Source organism: Papio anubis, chromosome 11, assembly GCF_008728515.1.
Source record: "Papio anubis isolate 15944 chromosome 11, Panubis1.0, whole genome shotgun sequence".
NCBI lineage: Eukaryota > Metazoa > Chordata > Mammalia > Primates > Cercopithecidae > Papio > Papio anubis.
The window spans coordinates 100,162,980-100,183,048 of NC_044986.1; the positions used below are offsets into that span (position 1 = coordinate 100,162,980).

The 20,069-nt window shown below is 36.4% G+C and overlaps 1 protein-coding gene across 10 annotated transcripts in view; it reads right to left on the reverse strand.

Moving 5' to 3' along the window:
- Nucleotides 1-20,069, reverse strand: part of MYO3A (myosin IIIA) — a 262,251-nt gene that overhangs the window by 180,157 nt on the left and 62,025 nt on the right. For all 10 annotated transcript variants that reach the window (XR_004177076.1, XM_031652455.1, XM_031652451.1 and 7 more), the window contains 2 exons: nucleotides 6,569-6,645; nucleotides 2,257-2,402 (listed from right to left, as the gene is read on the reverse strand). Coding sequence is in view for 9 of the 10 variants with exons in the window: in XM_031652455.1 (XP_031508315.1) it covers nucleotides 2,257-2,402; nucleotides 6,569-6,645 (223 nt within the window). In the remaining variant the exon portion in view is untranslated. The remainder of the gene's footprint in view (nucleotides 1-2,256; nucleotides 2,403-6,568; nucleotides 6,646-20,069) is intronic.

Here is a 20,069-nt window from a genome sequence, read left to right on the forward strand (position 1 = left end):
AATCAAGGATTCCATCTTTTTCCAATTCTAAGACAGATAAATCATTACCTTTCTTTATACAAAAATGACACAATCTTTGTTTCTCTGAAAGCACTTAACATATGACCTGATTTTTCCAACTACTAATTTTTTTCTTTTAAAGAGTTTTCTTGCTTTTACCTAGCTCTAGGGGGAAACATCAATACTTAACAGAACAGAAACAATAGATGCAGGGGAAAAGGTTTCTTTTTCCTATGAGTCCCAATGAAGTCTCTGAGGAACATCCAGGGAACACAGAAGTGGCCTGTTTGGAATATGAAGGAAAGCGTGCCAGGGAGTGGCACAGCAGAATGCCCTTATGAGTTGTTCTGTTGTTACTGGACACACAGCAGGAAACATGTTACAAAGTGTTAAGGAACTGAAAAATATTATTAGCGATAAAGCTGTGAATACAGCTTTAACAATTTTATTAATTCCTTTCAGTTTAAACTGAACAAATATATTTTTTGGCACATTCGTTGAATACAAAGGAACATCACTTGAAAATGAGGCTGATCTAACTCTGCAATCAAGCAACATTGATCAACCATGATAGTCGAATTTGCTGAAGTGCTGCTTTATGTTAATTCTAACAGCTCTTTGTTTTCATTAGCGAAATGGAAATACTTTGTCTTCAGTTCTGCATTACTCCTTAAATAGCTTATAATGAAATTAATGTACAGTTTGTACAGGCTCATTAAAGAAAAGTGCAGCTACTCATCTACTCCAGATCACGACTAAGCTCATTTCACAATCCTGAGGACAATTTGAAGATTGCTGATTTGCACATTAAAAGAAGTAATTCTTTTCTGCAGAAATGTTGTTTTGTTTCTTGTCCTCCTAAAAATGTCCTTTTATGAGATTTATTGGCTTGCTTTGAATAACAAAGTGTGGATTATTTCGGAACACTCAGAACTGGGTAGCTTTTCAGATCCTCTTTTTCTCCATATTACCATAGTCAGTATTCTTGGAAGTCCACTGGTGGTAGACATAATTAAGAAATAACCAAGATGATGCAGTTCCTAGAATTACTTTGCACATTGCCTGTTACCTAAGTACAATATCTATCAACAGTGTCATCCTTCCTTCATGTGGCATTATCACCAAGAGTAATAACATCAGACTAAATATGATGGTTTAATCCACAATTAAAGCAGCTAAGGCAGTACACAACTTCACCTTACATACTGAATGACAATAGGAGTTAGAAACTACAGATTTTTTTCCTGCTTTCTCCAAATTAATGAAATGTCTTAGATTTAGTATACAGAAGGTTTTTCATTATTTTCTGTAATGTTGCTTCTCCACTTACAAAATAAGCAGTATGTAAAGGATGATATATAGCCAAGGTATTATAATTTGGAACATATAGATAGGACAAGAAATTCAAAGGCAAAAATGAATTCAAACGTTTTGGTCTTATAATAATTTAGTTAGATGCCAAATATTCTAATGTTTCGGATCCCTGTCATCACAGGCTCTGAGTGTGCACTGCATTATAATTAAGGCAAAATCCTTAAAAATATATTTAAAAATAACACCTTTAATAATTATAGGCAGTCTTTTCACATTAGTTATCTGAAACATCTAGGGACTAACCACCACTCATAGAAAATAGTATTTAAAGAAATTAGTTAATAGGATAGTAGGGGAAAATCTGTTGATACACACATGAAGGGGTGGGGGGGTACATAAATAGTCAAGTGCTTTCATGGCACCAAAAGAAGTTATTCTTCTAAATTTATTGTTTTATATTAACCTATTCAAAATATTAACATGTTTAAAATCATTATTTTCTGGATAAATTTTATATATAATTTTCTTAATAATATTATTTTAAAGTTCTGAACGAAGGGAAATCTTAGCAAGTAGTAAAATATTACTAGATTGGTAGGTAAAGCAAAGCAAAACACTTGCACAGGCTATGGACTCTGATGCCTCACTGACTCATTGAGGAATTGAAAAAGAGTGAGAGGAACTGCTATTTTCTGAGATCAAATCCTAGCAAAAGAGAGAAAGACACACTGTATCAAGAGAAAGCTCTTTTACTTAGACCAGGGAAATGCAACTACTGAACAAATACAATGTCTCAGAAGAAGCAGAATAATATTCCAGGCTCTTCTGCTCCCAACTTGTTGGAATGTATCTGAACATCTCCATGAAGAGCATGATGAACACTCAGTGGCTGGAGGAAGAAAAACAGGCTGCAGATACTGGACCCAATGTTAGTCATCTGACCTTGGTATTTTGAAGAGTGCTCTCATGGGATGCAGGTCAGCTAGTGGAGGATCTCCATCACCCAACTCAATGGCCGTTATACCCAGGGACCAAGTGTCACATCTGGCATCATAAGTGGTATCCAATTGCTGTTCACACGCAATCACCTAGTAGAAAACCACACCACCAAAAGGTGAACTTTGTGACCTTAACAAGCATGTAATAAAATACTTAGAACAAAGCATTAAGTATTTAAACTGGTGAAGTTTGACAGCTATAAGAAAAGACGAAGGCAGTAACTTAGGAGGAGAATAAAAGATTAAATTATTATTAGTAATAGTATTTTTGTTCTGGGAACAGATAATACCTTAGGAGGTTTACAAATATAAGGGAAGAAGTCTATGAAAAATATTTTTGAAAATATAGAACAAAAAGAGGAAAGAAATCATGTCCCAAATGGAAAGGGATGGGATCAAATGCACAACTAAAGTTTGGGCAGCGGTAGTCACTCAATAAATATCTATTGAGGGAATGAAAAGATGAGGGCTATGTTTTTGAAGAATTAAAAGTGGAGGAAATAAAGGTAAACATGCTTGAGGGCTGTCTAGTTAGATGGCCTTGATCTCTACTGGCAACTAGAAGGCAAGGCTACCTAAGGGAGGAATAAGACAAGTTTGGAGGAATGCAAAAGCTTTAAGCCACTAATAAAAGAAAACAGAATAAAAATAAACCTTGATGTAGTTTTACTAACAGCCTATCTGAGGCCACCCTAAATTGTAAAACTGCAACCAGGTTTAAAAACATGTCAGTAATCAAAAGATGTAATTGAGAGACAAGGAAAAAAGAGGAATTTGTTTTTGTAATATTATAAGATTGTATTATATAGAGAAATTATTGCACTGATTACTTCCCAATTTAGTTGTAAATGTTTAAGTACAAATGCAGATTGATTGTGAATGGTAATTATTAACATCAATAAACACAAAAAAGAAATTCAACTTTACATTCTAAGAATCATCTTCTTGCATTTTTAAAATTTTATGTTTTGTGCATGCCAACCCACAAGAAAAATAAAAAATAATTTTGGAATGATGACAGATTAGAATTGTGTCATTTAAATACAGTACTGTAAAATGATATACAAAGTGAAAAATCTAAGGCCCTTTTGGAAACGATATCTCACCTTCTGACTTCACTTAACATCAGGCTTAACACATTTAAAAAATCCATCTGTGGGCACACTAGAATTCAGTTGGTAACATTTACACACATGTCATCCAGGAAAGGTGACTCCTTCATAAATAAATCCTTATTAATACCTGACACTAATGGCAATGACAGGAAACAGTTTAGTTATAAGCATATCAGTGTGATTAAAAAAATAAAAAGAAGGCAATGATAAACACAACATATGGGGCAAAGGACAGTCTTGAGAGGAGGTGAGGAGTTGGAATAGATGAAGAGATAGAGGCCAGAGCATGCTATGGGTAATATTCTGGTTCTGGCGTGGGTGGCAAGTTTATGGGAAAATAAGAAGACCATTAACCAATTCATTTCTAAGTACCTGAAGGACAATAATAAATGCATATATAAATAAATTATGCATGTGCATGTATATGTCTATATATAAAGAAAGAGAGAGAATAGTTTCTCAACTTAGAGTTAGTATGATGGGATATTATCATACACAGTGCTTCTTAACCTTTTCTATGAAAGTATTTTCAATATCACATGAGAGTGAACTGCTGAAATCAGAGATCATAGCCTGAAGTACTGAGGGAAACAGTAAAGTCCTAAGTTTTACATTAAAAATTCATGTGGCAAATATTCATAGCAATATTGCTCATAATAACAAAAAGTGATAAACACCCAAATATTCATCAACTGACAAATGGATAAACATAATGTGGTCTATACATACAATGGAATATTATTCAACTCTAAAAATGAGTGATGCATTAATACATGCTTCTACATGGCTGACCCTGAAAACATTACACTAGGTAAAAGAAGCCAGACACAGGGCCATATATTGTATGATTCAATTTATTTAAAATATCCAGAAAAGGCCAGTCCACAGAGACAGAAAATAGATTAATGGTTGCCTAGAGTAAGGGGGCTTAGGCAAAGATGAGGAGTGAATGCTAATGACTACTAGGTTTCTTTGAGGGGGAGCAAAAACGTTTTTGATGATTGTGATGATGACTGCACAACCCTGTGAATATACATTAAAAATCAGAATGTTGTATATGTTAAATGACCTAATTCTATAGTTATACCTCTTTAAAGCTGTTAAACATTTAAAAATGCATTCATATGAATTTCTTATTCTGTTGTCTAATATAACTTTGTTTGCTAGAGCTTAAAAATAATGTCTTTTGCCCCATCATTTTTTTCCTAAGGAAAATTATTTTTCAGGATAATACATTATTTTATGAATTTACATGTGTGGTCAGAGGATATCTCCCCATAGGCTCAGGTGAATTTATGTCCCAGTTTGCCTGGGACATTCTTGTTTAATGCTTGTAGTCCTAGAATCATAATAAATATCATCCCCTTTCACTCTCCAAGGTGTCCTGGTTTGTATGATAAGTTGTATGGTCACCTACTACAGTCGCTAATTCCCTTGTTCCCTTCATCCTGGCAGAGGATGTCTTTATGTAACCAGCAAATACTACTTTTGATATAGAATTTAATTTAAACATGCCAAATCAAGAATTTCACTTTTCAAGTGATAATTGATTTGAACAACCTTGCCTCCTGGGGTCTAAAAACACTGAAATACTTCTATGCCATTATGGTGAATATATACATATATTTGTTTACCTTATTGCTTTCTAATTCTTAGACATTTGCTATTAATACCATAGAGTGGTAGATATGGAATATCTTGATTAACTAGAAAGCTGATTATTTAAAATATATTCTTCAAGGTTAGAAAATACTTATTACAGAGAGATGAATATAATAAGAACAAAATCTCAAACACGTATTTCCATGACAGCTTGAAAAAAAATGTAGTGAACCTTTTTTCATATCTATTATGTCCCATAGTTTGCTAAGCCAGAAAGAACTTTCAAGCCCTACTGTGCTACTATAGGTTTATTAATAATAAAACTGACATCAGAAAAATGACTGTCTAATAATTGCATATTAATAAGTGTTTTTACTAAATGGAAATTTAAATATTGAATAATGGCTTGTTATAATAAACATACAAAACCCATAAAGCTAGGATATTATACAATAATATTATATGTAATATTATTTATCCTATTAATAATATATGCAAACAAAATGCAATATTTGGTATTGTAACTAGGTTTTTATTAACTTCTCATTTTTGTAATTTTTTTGTAAGTTTAAAAAACACTAGTAATATATCAAAACAAACTCTAAAGAAACTCTCTTGAGATTCTCTTATTCAATTTTTGGTTTTGCTTATATGACTATACTTTCTATTTTTATTCTAAGATATGCTCCCTGTTAAAAAAATTTTTTTAATCCATTGTGGATTTTTTTAAGTTTCTTAAAATACTTCATCCTCTGTCCATATTTTGTACTAAGTTTACATTTTAACTTGTTTTGCAAGTAATAATTAAACAAGTATTCAAATAAAAACAGCATACCAGCATTTAATCTTCAAATTTATTTATAAGATTTGAAAATATTAATATAGTATATTAATTACTTCTCCTCCCTTCACTCCCTAGAAAACTGGAGATAAATAGCAGCACTTTCCCCAACAGTTGTAGAGACAGTCTTCAAAAATAAGGGTCCATTATAAGTGATAAACATAAAAAGATTAAAATCATTAATAGTGATGGGGGGCGAAGATGACTCTTGAAAACCTTTTACCTCAACTATTTTAGCAGTTTATCTGCAACGTCCCAAAGGTAATGATGTAAAGAATTTACTAAAGCTAAGCATAGCCCCTAGGCAGAGTGTCTCAACACAGGAACCTGCCATATAGGTTAATGGACCTGAATCTGCTCCCACAAAGGATAGGGGTTCTCATAATATTATATTTCTATTATAATTTTAAAATATAATGTAAATATCATTAGCACAGAGACACGGTAAACACCTAAATTTAATGAAAAAACAAACCTGGAAGTAGTTTCTCTTTACATCATCTGATTTACTCATTCCCTCTTTCACTGATTCATGTGTTCATTCACAGCCCATTTACTGACCACCTCCCAGGTACCCCCTCACACATGAGAGTTTCTTCTGTTATATTCCAAAATGCTTACGGAGATAGAGTACACATAAAAAGAAAAGTCAGACAGGATCAGCTATTACGTTTGTCTCCCTCAAAACTCTATCTGACCTCAGGAGCCATCCAAAACGGTGTTCCTACGGATGTGTTCCGACGGTGCCGGGTACTGGTAAGCTGTGCAGACACACCTAGAGGAAGAGACAAGATGTACTTTTTCCATTAATTACTCATATAAAGAGATTTCAATTGCTACAGTCTTTTTTGCAAACTAATATTAAAATTCTATTTCCTCAAAGCTGCCACTGGCCCTAACATCACGTTAAAGGATCCTAAATCAGGATTTCTGCAGAGCCAAAAAGCAGAATGGTCCTCCTATTTTCTCTTTCTCAACTCCAAATCCTGCTCCTTCCTAAAGCCCCATTTCAAGTCTTAATTCCCCCATGCTGGCTTTTAATCTGCTCTAATTATACTGATCCCTATTTCTTTCTATCTTCTACATTGTAAACAATTTTACATATTTTGGCATGTAATTGTTATTTGAATGGCATGCTTCCTCCCTGCCCTCTTCCTGTCCCTGCCCACTAACAAATTCCAGCAAGTTTGAGAATGTCCTATATGGTGTTATGCACATAGTAGGTCACTTGTGAATCTTCATAAAATTATTTTCCATCTACTAACCCTGGACAAATCACACGTTATCTGACTGGAAGTTTCAAATTAAGTATATCTATTTAAACTAACATCATTAACAGAACGAGTTCTCTTCCTTTAGAGAGATTACAGACTGAAGGGCTACAATAAAGAGGTATAATCAAATATTTCATTCATGTCATTCCATTAATTCCACCTTGTTAGATACCCTCCTCACTGACCTTCAAGAGAATTAGGAGTACAGTTTCTTTTCTCGATTTTCACACTCCTGCTCCTCTGGTTATCTGACTGTACAGAGCTCCTACCCTTCACCTTGCTGTGGACTTGATGGGTTAAACCCAAATCATGGGCTTTCTCTACCTGATTTCCCTGCTTTGGAAAGTGCCTCCCCAAAGTCATATTCATTTTAGGCTTTGGTTGCTTATCTTATAAGCCAAATAGAGGAGAGGTACTAATGAAGATTTAAAATGGAGATATATTTTATTTCTCCAAGATGGCATTTGACTTTTACCATGAAATTCAAAGGCCATATGCAAGCAAATGGGTGTTTCAGTGTTGGAAATATACTCGGGCAGAAGAGTGAGGAGTGTAACATCAGAAACAGGACACATGCCCAACTATGAACAAGTGACAGAGGAAGAAATTTACTAAATTTCATGTTTTTTGACTGCTATGCAATGCCTGTTAAACTTCAAGATCACTTAACTAACACAATCAACTAGCTTCATAGCTAGAAGATAACTTAATGGTCATAAATTCTAACTTGCTCATTTTCAGGTTAGTAAACTTAAGCTGGAAAGAAAAGTCACTCTCCTGAGGAAAATGACATTTTTACTTAGTATAAATTCCCACAAGAAAAATAGCTAAGACAGAAAAATGCAAAATTCTATTAAAATGATTGACATAAATTGCATTTAAAGGCAACAGGGATCCAAAGTATAGGTTAAGGAGCCCAAGGAAGTAAAGAAGATTAGGAAAATCATCTTGTCTAGAGAGTAACTAAAGGAATAAGTCACCAAGATAAACAGTTACATAATCAACTCAAGAGAGAAGCTGCTGATGTGTGGAAAATTCCAGGCAGAGTGCTGGGATAATGAGAAGATACAGAAAGGAAAAAGAGGTCAAAAAGGACAAAGGCTGAACAGAAAACAGGCTAATAGAAAGAGCAATAATCTATTAAAAGTCAAAGCCACAGGAACATTATAGAGGTTAGGGTTTATGTTAATGCTTCTTCAGTCTTTTGCTTTGCTAGGGAATTTTCAGGCTATTTTAGTTCTGTCCAACAAGGCTTCCTGGGCTATTCCATGGCTATACAGCAACTCCATTCCCTATTGCATAAATGCTATTTCTAGGGAGAGAAACATGCAGGCTTTATTCTTGTAGTTAAGAAAACTCTTAGGGTCTTAGAAAGACAGCAGAAACATCAAATATGTGTTTTCCATCATGGCTCAAACAGACCAGACAACTTCTGGGAATTCAATTTGCTATAACCTTTGACATCTCAATAGAGCAGGGAGAAAAGCATATGTTTTTGTCATTTCTAATAACAAAATACTGTAGGAATGAGAACTGAAACTATAAAAATACAGAATTTTGTTAACATAAAGGGGTCATAAATTGTATTATACCATCTAATATTATTATTTTGTTGATGAGGTTAAGACACTGTGATAGTTAATTTTATGTGTCAACTTGGGGGGGCCATGGCTATTTTAGGTCATCCAACAATGCTTCCTAGACTGTTCCATGGCTGTACGGCAACCCCATTTCCTATTGCATAAGTCAAATGGTATTTGGTAAGACTATATTCTGGATATTTCTGTGAAGGTGTTTTTGAAATCAGATTAATATTTTGAAATCAGATTAATATTTAAATTGGTGGATTTTTTAAAGTTAAACAAGGCTTTTATATTGATGTGTAGTAACAAGCAAAAGTTTTGCGCTCCCATTTCTGAAAGTTATATGAAGTTTAAAACCCAGTTCTACAGCTGACATTTTTAAAAGGCGTAAGACTTCCACATTGGTTAGACAACTCTCGGTTTAAAATAGCTTTTATTTTTTATTTTCTTTTTATTTCAATAACTTTTGATGTACAAGTGTTTATTTGATACATGAATGAATTATATAGTGGTAAATTCTGAGATTTTAGTGCACCCATTACCCAAGTAGTGTACGTTGTACCTAAGGTGCAGTTTTCTTATCCCTAGCCCCGCTCCTGCTCACTCTCTTCTGAGTCTCTAAAGTCTATTGCATACTCATAGCTTAGCTCCCACTTATAAGTGAGAATATTTGGTTTTTGGTTCTCCACTCCTGTGGTACTTCACTTAGCATAATGGCCTCCAGCTCCATCCAAGTTGTTGCAAAAGACGTTATTTTATTCCTTTTAATGGCTGAGTAGTATTCCATGGTGTATACATGGAACATTTTCTTTATACATTCATTAGCTGATGGGCATTTAGGTTGGTACCACATCTTTGAAATTGTGAATTATGCTGCTATAAACAAACAAGTACAAGTGTCTTTTTCATATAATGACTTCTTCTCCTTTGGGTAGATATCCAGTAGTGGGATTGCTGGATCAAATGGTAGATCTACTTTTATTAATAGCTCTTTAAGGAATCTCCATACTATTTTTCACAGAAGTTGTACTAATTTACACTTTCACCAGCAGTGTATAAGTATTCCCTTTTCCCCATATCCCTGCCAACATCTATTGTATTCAGACTTTTTAGTAATGGCCATTCTTGCAGGATTATGGTGGTATATCTCATTGTGGTTTTAATTTGCATTTCCCTGATGATTAATGATGTTGAACAGTTTTTCATATGTTTGTTGGTCTTCATATATTTTCTTTTGAGAAATGTCTATTCATGTCCTTTGCCCACTTTTTAATGGACTTATTTTACTTTTCTTGGTGATTTGAGCTCCTCGTAGATTCAGGATATTAATCCTTTGTTGGATGCATAGATTGCAAATATTGCCTCCCATTCTTTGGTTTGTCTGTTTATTCTGCTGATTATTTATTCTGCTGTGCAGAAGAAATTTAGTTAATTAGATCCCATTTATTTATTTTTGTTGTTGTTGCATTTGCTTTTGGGGTCTTAGTCATGAATTCTTTGCCTAGGCCGATGTCTAGAAAAGTTTTTCCAATGTTGTCTCCTAGAATTTTTAATAGGTTCAGGTGTTATATTTAAGTCTTTGATCCATCATGAGTTGCTTTTTGTATAAGGTGAGAGATAGAGTTCTGGTTTTATTCTTCTACATGTGGCTCGCCAGTTTTGCCAGCACCATTTATTAAATAGGGTATCTATTTCCCAATTTATGTTTTTGTATGCTTTGTCAAAGATCAGTTGGCTGTATGTATTTGGCTTTGTTTCTGAGTTCTCTATTCTGTTCCATTGGTCTATGTGCATACTTTCATATCTGTACCATGCTGTTTTGGTAATTACAGCCTTGTAGTATAATTTGAAGCCCAGTAATGTGATGCATCCTGATTTGTTTTTTTGTTTTTGTTCAGTTTTTTTTGGTATTGTTTTGTTTTTTGCTTAGGATTGCTTTGGCTATTTGGGCTCTTTTGGGTTCCATATTAATTTTAGAATCATTTTTTCTAATTCTGTGAAAAATAATATTGATATTTTGATGGGAATAGCACTGAATCTGTAGATTGTTTCAGGCAGTATGGTCCTTCTGACAATATTGATTCTTCCAATCCATGAGCATGAGATGCATTTCCATTTGTTTGTGTCACCTATGATTTCTTTTGGCAGTGTTTTGTAGTTCTCCTTGTAGAGATCTTTCACCTGTTTAGTTAAGTATATTCCTGAGTATTTTTATTTTGTTTGCAGCTATTGTAAATGGACTGAGTCCTCAATTTGATTCTCAGCTTGGTCATTTTGGTGTAGCAGGGCTACTGATTTGTGTACATTGACTTTGTAACCTAAGACGACTGAATTAATTTATCAAATCTAAGTTTTTTGGAGGAGTCTTTAGGATTTTCTAGGTATACAATCATATTATCTACAAACAGCCAAGTTGGACTTCCTCTTTTCCCATTTGGATGCCCTTTATTTCTTTCTCTTGCTTAATTGCTCTGCACTTCCAGAACTATGTTGAATAGGGATAGTGAAAGTGGGCATACTTGTCTTGTTCCTGTTCAGGGGGAAAGGTTTCAACTTTTCCCCATTCAGTATGATGGTGGCTGTGTGTTTGTCATAGATGGCTTTTACTATTTTGAGATAGGTGCCTTACATGCCTAGTTTGTTGAGAGTTTTTATCATAAAGGGATGATGGATTTTGTTAAATACTTTTTCTGCATCTATTGAGATGATCATATGGTTCTGGGTTTTAATTCTGTTTATGTGATTCATTACAGTTATTGACTTGTATATGTTAAACTATCCCTGCATCCCTGGGATGAAAACCACTTGCTTATGATGAATTACCTTCTTGATGTGCTGTTGGATTCAGTTAGCTAGTATTTGGTTGAGGATTTTTGTATCAATGTTCATTAGGGAAATTGGTCTGTAGTTGTGTCCTTTCCAGCTTTTGGTATCAGGGTGATACTAGCTTCATAGAATAATTTAGGGAGGATTCCTTCTTTCTCAGTCTTTTGGAATAGTTTCAGTGGGATTTGTATCAATTCTTCTTTGAATGTCTGATAGAATTCAGTGAATACGTCTGGTCCTGGACTTTTTTTGTTGACTGTTTTAAAATTACTAGTTCAATCTTGCTGTTTGTTACTGGTTTGTTTAAGGTTTCCATTTCTTCCCGATTTAATCTAGGTGGGTTGTATGCTTATAGGAATGTGTCCATTTCCTCTACGTTTTCTAGTTTGTCGAAATGGTTTTTATTTAAATAATGTAAACTAAGTATATAAATCATCATCTTTTCTTTTCTTTTTTTAAAAATTTTTTTAGACGTGGTCTCACTTCCATCGCCCAGGCTAGACTGCAGTGGTGCAATCACAGTTCACTGTATCCTCGATTTCCTGAGTTCAGGTTATTCTTCCATCTCAGTCTCCCGAGTAATTGGCGCTACAGGTGCACACTACCACACCCAGCTGACTTTTATTTTGTATTTTTAGTAGAGACAGGGTTTCATCATGTTGCCCAGGCTGTTCTTGAACTCCTTGGCTCAAGCGATTCACACACCTCTGCCTCCCAAAGTGCTGGCATTACAAGTGTGAGCCACTACCCTGGGCCAGAAATAATCATCTTTAATATGAAAATAGACCCTTGGGCCAGGGAGGCAGAGGTTACAGTGAGCCGAAAGACTGCATCACTGTACTCTGACCTGGGTGACAGAGTGAGATGCTATCTCAAGAACAAAAACAAAAATAATCCACAAAATAAACAGAATGCTATAGTTGACAATCTTATTTAATTAAATAGTATTTAACAAATATATGCAAAACTCTTCAGTTAGTATATTTCAAAACCGTTGTAAATCTCTAGCAAATGGAATATTAAAGTGTGCCCTTCAGCAAGTCATTTTCCTTCTGTAGGCTCTTGTTTTCTCATTGTTTAATTTAGGGGACTGGCATAAATAAACGATTCTTTATTACTTTTGGATTAAAAACTACTTAGGGAATCTTGGCGGGGTGCGGTGGCTCATGCCTGTAATCCCAGTACTTTGGGACGCCAAGGCAGGCGGATCGCGAGGTCAGGAGTTCAAGACCAGCCTGGCCAATATGGTGAAACTCTGTCTCTACTAAAAATACAAAAATTAGCTGGGCTTGGTGGCACGTGCCTGTAGTCCCAGCTATTTGGGAGGCCGAGGCAGAAGAATCACTTGAACCTGGGAGGCAGAGGTTGCAGTGAGCCAAAATCACACCATTGCACTCCAGCCTGGGCAACAGAGCAACACTCCATCAAAACAAACAAACAAACAAACAAACAAAAAACCTACTTAGTCATCTCATGGATGCTATATACTTTCACATCAAGAAATTCATATTCAGACATTTTGCATATAACAAGGATAAAAAAATCTTTTGATGTTCCTGTACTTAATATACCAAATGATATTGAAGCATCTTTCCAGCTTTAACATTCAATGAGTCTCTACAGCAACTCAAGGTAACTGGCTCACTCCAATCACCTTTCCAAACAGTCATGTGATTTCTCTTCGAAGTCTATCCTCTCTCCAGTCTTCCTGGCTCTAGATCTTTTCCTTTCTTTAAGACTTAGTTTGTATCTTATAATAAAGATAATTAAATGGCTTTCTTTAAAGATCTCAACATCACACTGTTTGCTGCATTCTTCTTGGCTTTGGACATATGAACTATGCACCCAGCTCTGTCTGCATGATTCAATCCTGGATGACTATGTACATATGTACATATGTCCAGTACTGGATCTTAGCTGTAGAGAGTACACAGCATACTTCTCATTCATGGTACACTATCATCACTGATACCTTGTCTTATTTTTCTGTTTCCTTTTTGCCCCATTTACCTCCTCCATTGTCCTCTCTCCTGCCCACCAAAATTTCTATTAACTTAAAGTTCTTCAGAGATTAAAATTTTAGAGCTGCAGACTAAGATATTTTAGGTCTAGTTCCAAACACTTGTTTTACAATGAGAAGAACTGAGAAGCAAAGAAGTCATTCTTAAAATATAAGTAAAGTCCTCTTGGTTCACCTTAAGTTATCACATCATAGAGAAGCACACTTGGTAGCTCTTACTAAAATGTCCACAGCTGTGTTGAGGTCAAACAAGGGAGGCTGAGGCTTCTGTTTTTGAGTGAACTTGATAGCAACATAAAAACTCCAGAGGTTGCTCTACATACCTGCACCTGAGGAGCAGGGAGAAGAGACTGTTTCTCCAGTGAAAGAGCAGGAGGAAGCAAGCAGTCTCCGCTCTTGCCTTTCACTTACCTGTCCCAGTTCCAGTCCCTTGGGCCTGCTCTCTCATTTGTGAGATTGCCTTTTGTATCTGGCCTTTTTTTGGGGGGAGCTAGTTGGGGCGTCTAGTCCTTACAACTAAAAGATTGTTGACTAAAACATACACCAGTATCTACAATGTTAAACAGTTTAATTCAACTTTGAAAAATGGTCAGTTTTAGAACTCTTGAGCCCACAGGTTCTGCTTGAATCATAAAGCTCTAAAATAAAGAGTCCACTTATTCATGATTCAACTTTATATAATAATTATAAAGACCTTGCCTTTCAAATAAGGTAAAAGTCACCTCCTCGAAGTACAAAAACATATTCTGGATGAGTAATATATTAATGTGTTATATAGGTATGAGCATTCAAAAACTCTGCCAATAAACCATAATGGAAATAATGTGTTCACTTATTAAAAAAAAAAAACAAAACTCTGCCAACTCTTAAAATGGTTTTCCTTCTAGTTTTTTTTTTTCAGTGTATCATTTCACTCTATAAAGCACTAGCTCTTAAATTTTCAAGATTCATAACATTCAACTAATATGTATTACATATATATGTTATATATATACACACATACACATAATTTCAACCTTAGAGAAAAGTTGGCAAGAAAACTATGAAGTACTTTTTTTCCTGAAACACCTGAGAGTAAGGTGGGCTACATAATGCCCCTTCACTCCTATATATTTGTTTGTAATTGCCACAAACAAGGATATTCCCGTACACAACCTTCAAAATCAGGAATTTTAACGCTGATACACTTCTATCATCTATTCTATAGAGCCCATTCAGATTTTATCAACTGTCCTAAACATGTTCTTTGTAACAAAATGATCTAATCCAGGATTATGTGTTACTTTTAGTTGTCAAGTTTCTAATCTCCTTCAATCTGGAGGAGTTCTTCAATCTTTTCTTGAATTTCATGAACTTAACATTTTTTTTTTTTTTTTTAAGATTTCAGGCCAGTTGTTCTACAGACTGTTCCTGAATTTGGGTTTGTTGTATCTTCCCTCATGATTTTATTTTTGACACGCACATCACAGAAGTGATGCTGAGGTCTTCTCATTGCATCCTCTCAGGTGCTGTGTGGTTTGCATTCATCTCATTACTAGTTATGTTTGCTTTGAGCACTTGATTAATGGTTGTGTCTGCCAGTCTTCTCCCCTGTAATCTTTCCCTCTTTCTTTTGTAATTAATTAGTATTTTGTGGAGAGATATTTTGAAACAATTAAGCTACCCTATTTCTAATCAAAACTTAACCCACTAGTTTTAGCAGCCATTGAAATTTTTGGATGAATTAATTATTACATAGACAGTTACCAAATGATTAATTTTAAAATTACACAATTTCTTCTATCTTTACTCATCAGCATTCTTCTGCAAGGAAAAGCTTTTCCTTCTCCCCATTCATTTAATTATGTATGTATTTATGGCAGTATGGATTAATGGAATTTTTATTGCATTCAGTGAATTACCATCATTACCAGCAATATTAGTATTTTGGTGCTCAAATTGTCCCAGATCTAGAGAGTAAGAATAGATTCAAGTTGGCTTCTGTGTGCCTCTGATACATCTCCATCATTATTTGAGTATTTCCTTATTTGGAGGGCATAGTAAGTTCCAGGGTCATCTCACAGAGCCCTAAAATCAGCCTTTCTCCAAGAATCCTTGATTCCTTTTAGTTGAGAATTACATTTAAAAACCAAAAGCTAGGTGCTAGATGTGCTCTCTTAATGCACCCTCTTAGCAGAATTAGCTAGGTAATATGTACACACACACACACACATACACACACGCATTCACATTACGATTATGTTTGTATCTGTTTATATATATTAAAACGGTAAGTTCACATTGATACCTCCAATTCCAATCCAACACCACCACAATTCTTTTCTCTAACAGTAAGAAACCTGCCTCCCGTTGTCCTCAGTATATCTCCCGATGGTATCAGGCCTCCTTTAGGCAACCAGTCTTTTCACCCTGACCCCTATGCAGATGCCTTTTTCATCTACAGGAAGTTCTTCCCCATACAGGGTCATCCCCATCACCCTACATGGATGCACTTCTCATCCCACTTGAGGACCCAACACTCCCTGCCAGCAGACACCTTCCTCACCCCTCTCAGGCTCCAAACTGCCTCCTGAGCTGCACCTGGACTCCCACGCTTGCTTGTCCCACCTAATGGCTTTTGTTCCAAATTATTCAGAAAGAAAGGAAGGATTGAAGGGCACTTCATAGTTTTTAAGTTCGGGTGTACTGCCTCACTTGGTGCTAAAAAGTGGGTTATTAATAAACAAATCACAACTTCTCTTTGACCTACATTATGCATTGGGGATTTGGTCTAAAATTGGGCATGTGGGTAATAAGAGATTTAAAACCATAAAATATTCTGTCATAAGAATGAGGTCTAAATAAATCACAAAAAGTACATTCTGTACTTTTGTACTGAAATGTTAAGTATCCTATTAGAAATGAAGTTCCCCAGAGAGAAATCCGCAGAAATGAGAACTGAGGGCTGTCCTTTAAATTTAGTCTCTTTCATTTTCTATTCAAGATAAAGATTGTTTTTTTCAGACATTAGTTCACTTGCCTGAAGGGATGCATCTCCTGGGAAGTCATATTATTTATTGATTGATCATATACCAGTGATGGCTAATACATTTCATTAATATTATTTATAACCTCACTTGTCATTTTGCTCTTTGAGGTGTCTGGTGATGTTTTGTAAAAGAATACTCCACTTAACAAAACTAAAAGGTTTTCTTAAAGGCCGTATTCATAACGAGCATTAGCAAATTGAATCTTACTTTTAGTGTAATGAAGTAGCTTCATATTTAAGGTAATACTGAATTTATTCTAGCAGGGGGTTATTGTTTTCTTTTTGGGAAACATAGAGGCACCTCTTTTGGAAACTCAGATTTTCATTATTTAGCAACTATTTATTAAACACCTACTATGTGTACAGCACTGAGCTATAGGCTAAGTAGGAATATTATCTCATAATAACGGTAACAGTTCAGATTTTCTGAATGACAAAGTATCAGTAATTATACTAAGTAGTTTGTCTCTGGCATCCCATTTACTCTTCACAGCAACCAGTCTTAGGAGATAGAGACTTTTTCACACTTGTAGATGCGCAGGTTGATGCCCTTGCAGATTCTGTGTGACTTTCTCATTGTCACACAATTATAGGGCAAGTCTTCCCTCTCCTTCATTCATTCATTTATTAAGTACTTTCAAAATGTTAGCACTATACTTGGTTCTAGGGACAAAGTGACAAAGTGATAGACCAGACAGAGAAATCTATAGCTTAGCAGAGAAAGCACTCAAATAAAATATGATTACAATAAAGTCTGACAACTGGTTAGCTAAATGAAGTGCAGGGTGTTGGGGAAAACTCGGGCAAGCAGAAGTTAGTTAGGTGCTGTTAGATATGAGTTCTAAATTTCTTTTCAAAGAGTCAATATGTCAGTATGTTCAATTCCTTGCCTTCTACTTTTACACTTAACTTCTTCATAAAGCAATCTTTTTCCATTACCTGCTCCACCCTGACTCATTCCCATTACCTGCTCCACCCTGACTCATTCCGATTACCTGCTCCACCCTGACTCATTCCGATTACCTGCTCCACCCTGAGTCATTCCCATTACCTGCTCTGTCATAACCATTCTTCCTGCCAAACTACTCATCCTGTCACTCTCTTTAAGTTAGCCAATCAGAATTGGTTTTGCCTGTGCGGTCTAACCCTAGCCAATAGGGGAACGACACAGAAGCAGGGGCCACATGCATCAGGGATAAGAACCCCTTTCCCTCCCTTGTCCAAGTGTGCGCTCACCACTGCTCCATCTGTAAGAGTGCACCCTTCTATAGAAGAACCTTGCCTTGCTGAGAATTAAAAAAAGAATTTTATATTTGAGTGCTATTTCTTTTGTGGTACCAAAACTTTATATATAACAGGGCAGAGGGGAGGGAAAGTTTCTATGCAGGGAAAGCATCATGTTTGTAACTGGTCAAAAAGTTCAGAAGCTACTCTTAGATACACAGAGAAATTGTAATTTCTTCATTTTGCCTATAACTATTATGGCTTTTCCCCAAGCCCATGCCCACTGACTGGAACAAAAATAAAGCTCAGTTAAATTCAATAAATCTCTAAGTCCTTTCAGATAGGGTTCAGTCTGTCTTGGATAAAAGTGTTTGCTCCATTTCTCAGATGGGATCCCTCCTCAGAAAGGGTCTCACTCTGTCACCCAGGCTAGAATGCAGTGGTGCAATCACAGTTCACTGCAGCCTCGAACTCCCAGGCCCAAGCAATCCTCCCACCTCAGCCTCCTGAATAGCTGGGGTTACAGATGTATGTGACCATGCTTGACTAACTTTTTAAAATAAGCTTCTGTAGAGACAGGGTCTTGCTATATTGCCCAGCCTGGCCTCCAACTCCTAGGCTCAAGTAATCCTACTGCCTCATCCTTTCAAAGTGCTGGGATTATAGGCATGAACCACCATGCCTGCCCCTCCTCCTTCTTATAAGACCTTGTGTCAGGGAGAAAAGAGAGGGTCCTTGGGCATGGTGGCGCTCTAGTTTCTGGGGCCATATGCTTTTGTCTGCCTAGCCTCTAGGTGCCCTACTGGGCTCCCAGGCCATACTCTGCCTCCAGGGAGCTTGTGGTCTGTTCCTCTCATGCAGACAGGGCTTCCTGTGGCTCCTCCTGCAGATTCGCTCAGTTTGCTCCAGTTGGAGCTGAGAATACTCTGAGGTCTGCCTGTGACTCCCATTTAGATACAGCAGAGCCGGCCCAGGGGATCTGCTCAGTGCCTCACTGTACATCCCCCTTAACTTCTGAAAAACCCCCTCTAGAAACTCTCCAGCTAGATTATCAACTACTTTCAGGTTTCTGGAAACTAAAGCTAAGGGTTTGGGGGAAGCTAACTTGAGTCTTTCCCCTACTGATTACTCTGCCCCTACAGGTTAGCAATGATGTGGCTCACCCCAGACAGGAATGCGGCAGATTCTGAGTGGCTTCCTCAGGAATGCTGAGTGAGAGCGGTAGAAAGTGTTAGGGTGATGTGGTTTGGTTCTGTGTCCCCACCCAAATGTCATATCAAATTGTAATTTCCAGTGTTGAGGGAGGGACCTGGTAGGAGATGATTGGTTCATGGGGCAGACTTCCCCTTGCTGTTGTCGTGATAATGAGTTCTCACGAGATGTGCTTGTTTAAAAGCGTGTAGCCCTTCCCCCCTCACTCCCTCTCGCCTGCCACCATGGTAAGATGTGCTGGCTTCGTCTTTGCCCTCCTGCCATGATTGTAAGTTTCCCGAAGCCTCCCCAGCCATGCCTTGTGCCCAGCTTGTGGAACTGTGAGTCAATTAAATCTCTTTTCTTTATAAGTTACCCAGTCTCAGGTAGTTCGTTACAGCAGTGTGAGAATGGACTAATACAGAAGGTAAGAGCTCCTTCCTGCCCTCGTCATCTTTTTAAAAACTCATCTCCTACACTCCAGCCTGGGCAACAGAGTGAAACTCTGTTTCAAAAAAAGAAAAAGAAAAAACTCATCTCACTGCCCTGCCTCACCTTGTTTCATCTTTCCACAACGACCCTAGAATTGGAAAAGGTTTCTCCCTTCTTTCTATCCTCACTTATGAAAAACCCTATGGTGTATCCCTGAAAACTCACTCTCCATATGCTAAAGAGAAGGTAAAGCAATTTAGACAGACTCTCCTCAGGAGATAGGCTTTCCTCAAGAGATAGCCTTGCTATAAATTCCTATTTTTGAATGCTAAAAACTGTTACCTCAGTCATTTTTTTTTTTTTGCAATTTGCATTTCTTCTAGAATAAATGTTAATATTTTCCCGCTGCCAAACAGAGTGATGCCTCAGGCACACTGGGGTGAAGATCATGTTATCAGGCAGGAAAAAAAGAAAAAGCACATCAATAAATTTCAAAGTACTTTCCAAGTTACAAGTGTAAGAGCTCTGACTGGGAAAGATTATGGCGCATTTAAGGTAGTGAAAGACGCCGACCTGACTAATAGGTAACAGGAAGAGAGGGTACCTAATTAGCACCAAGAG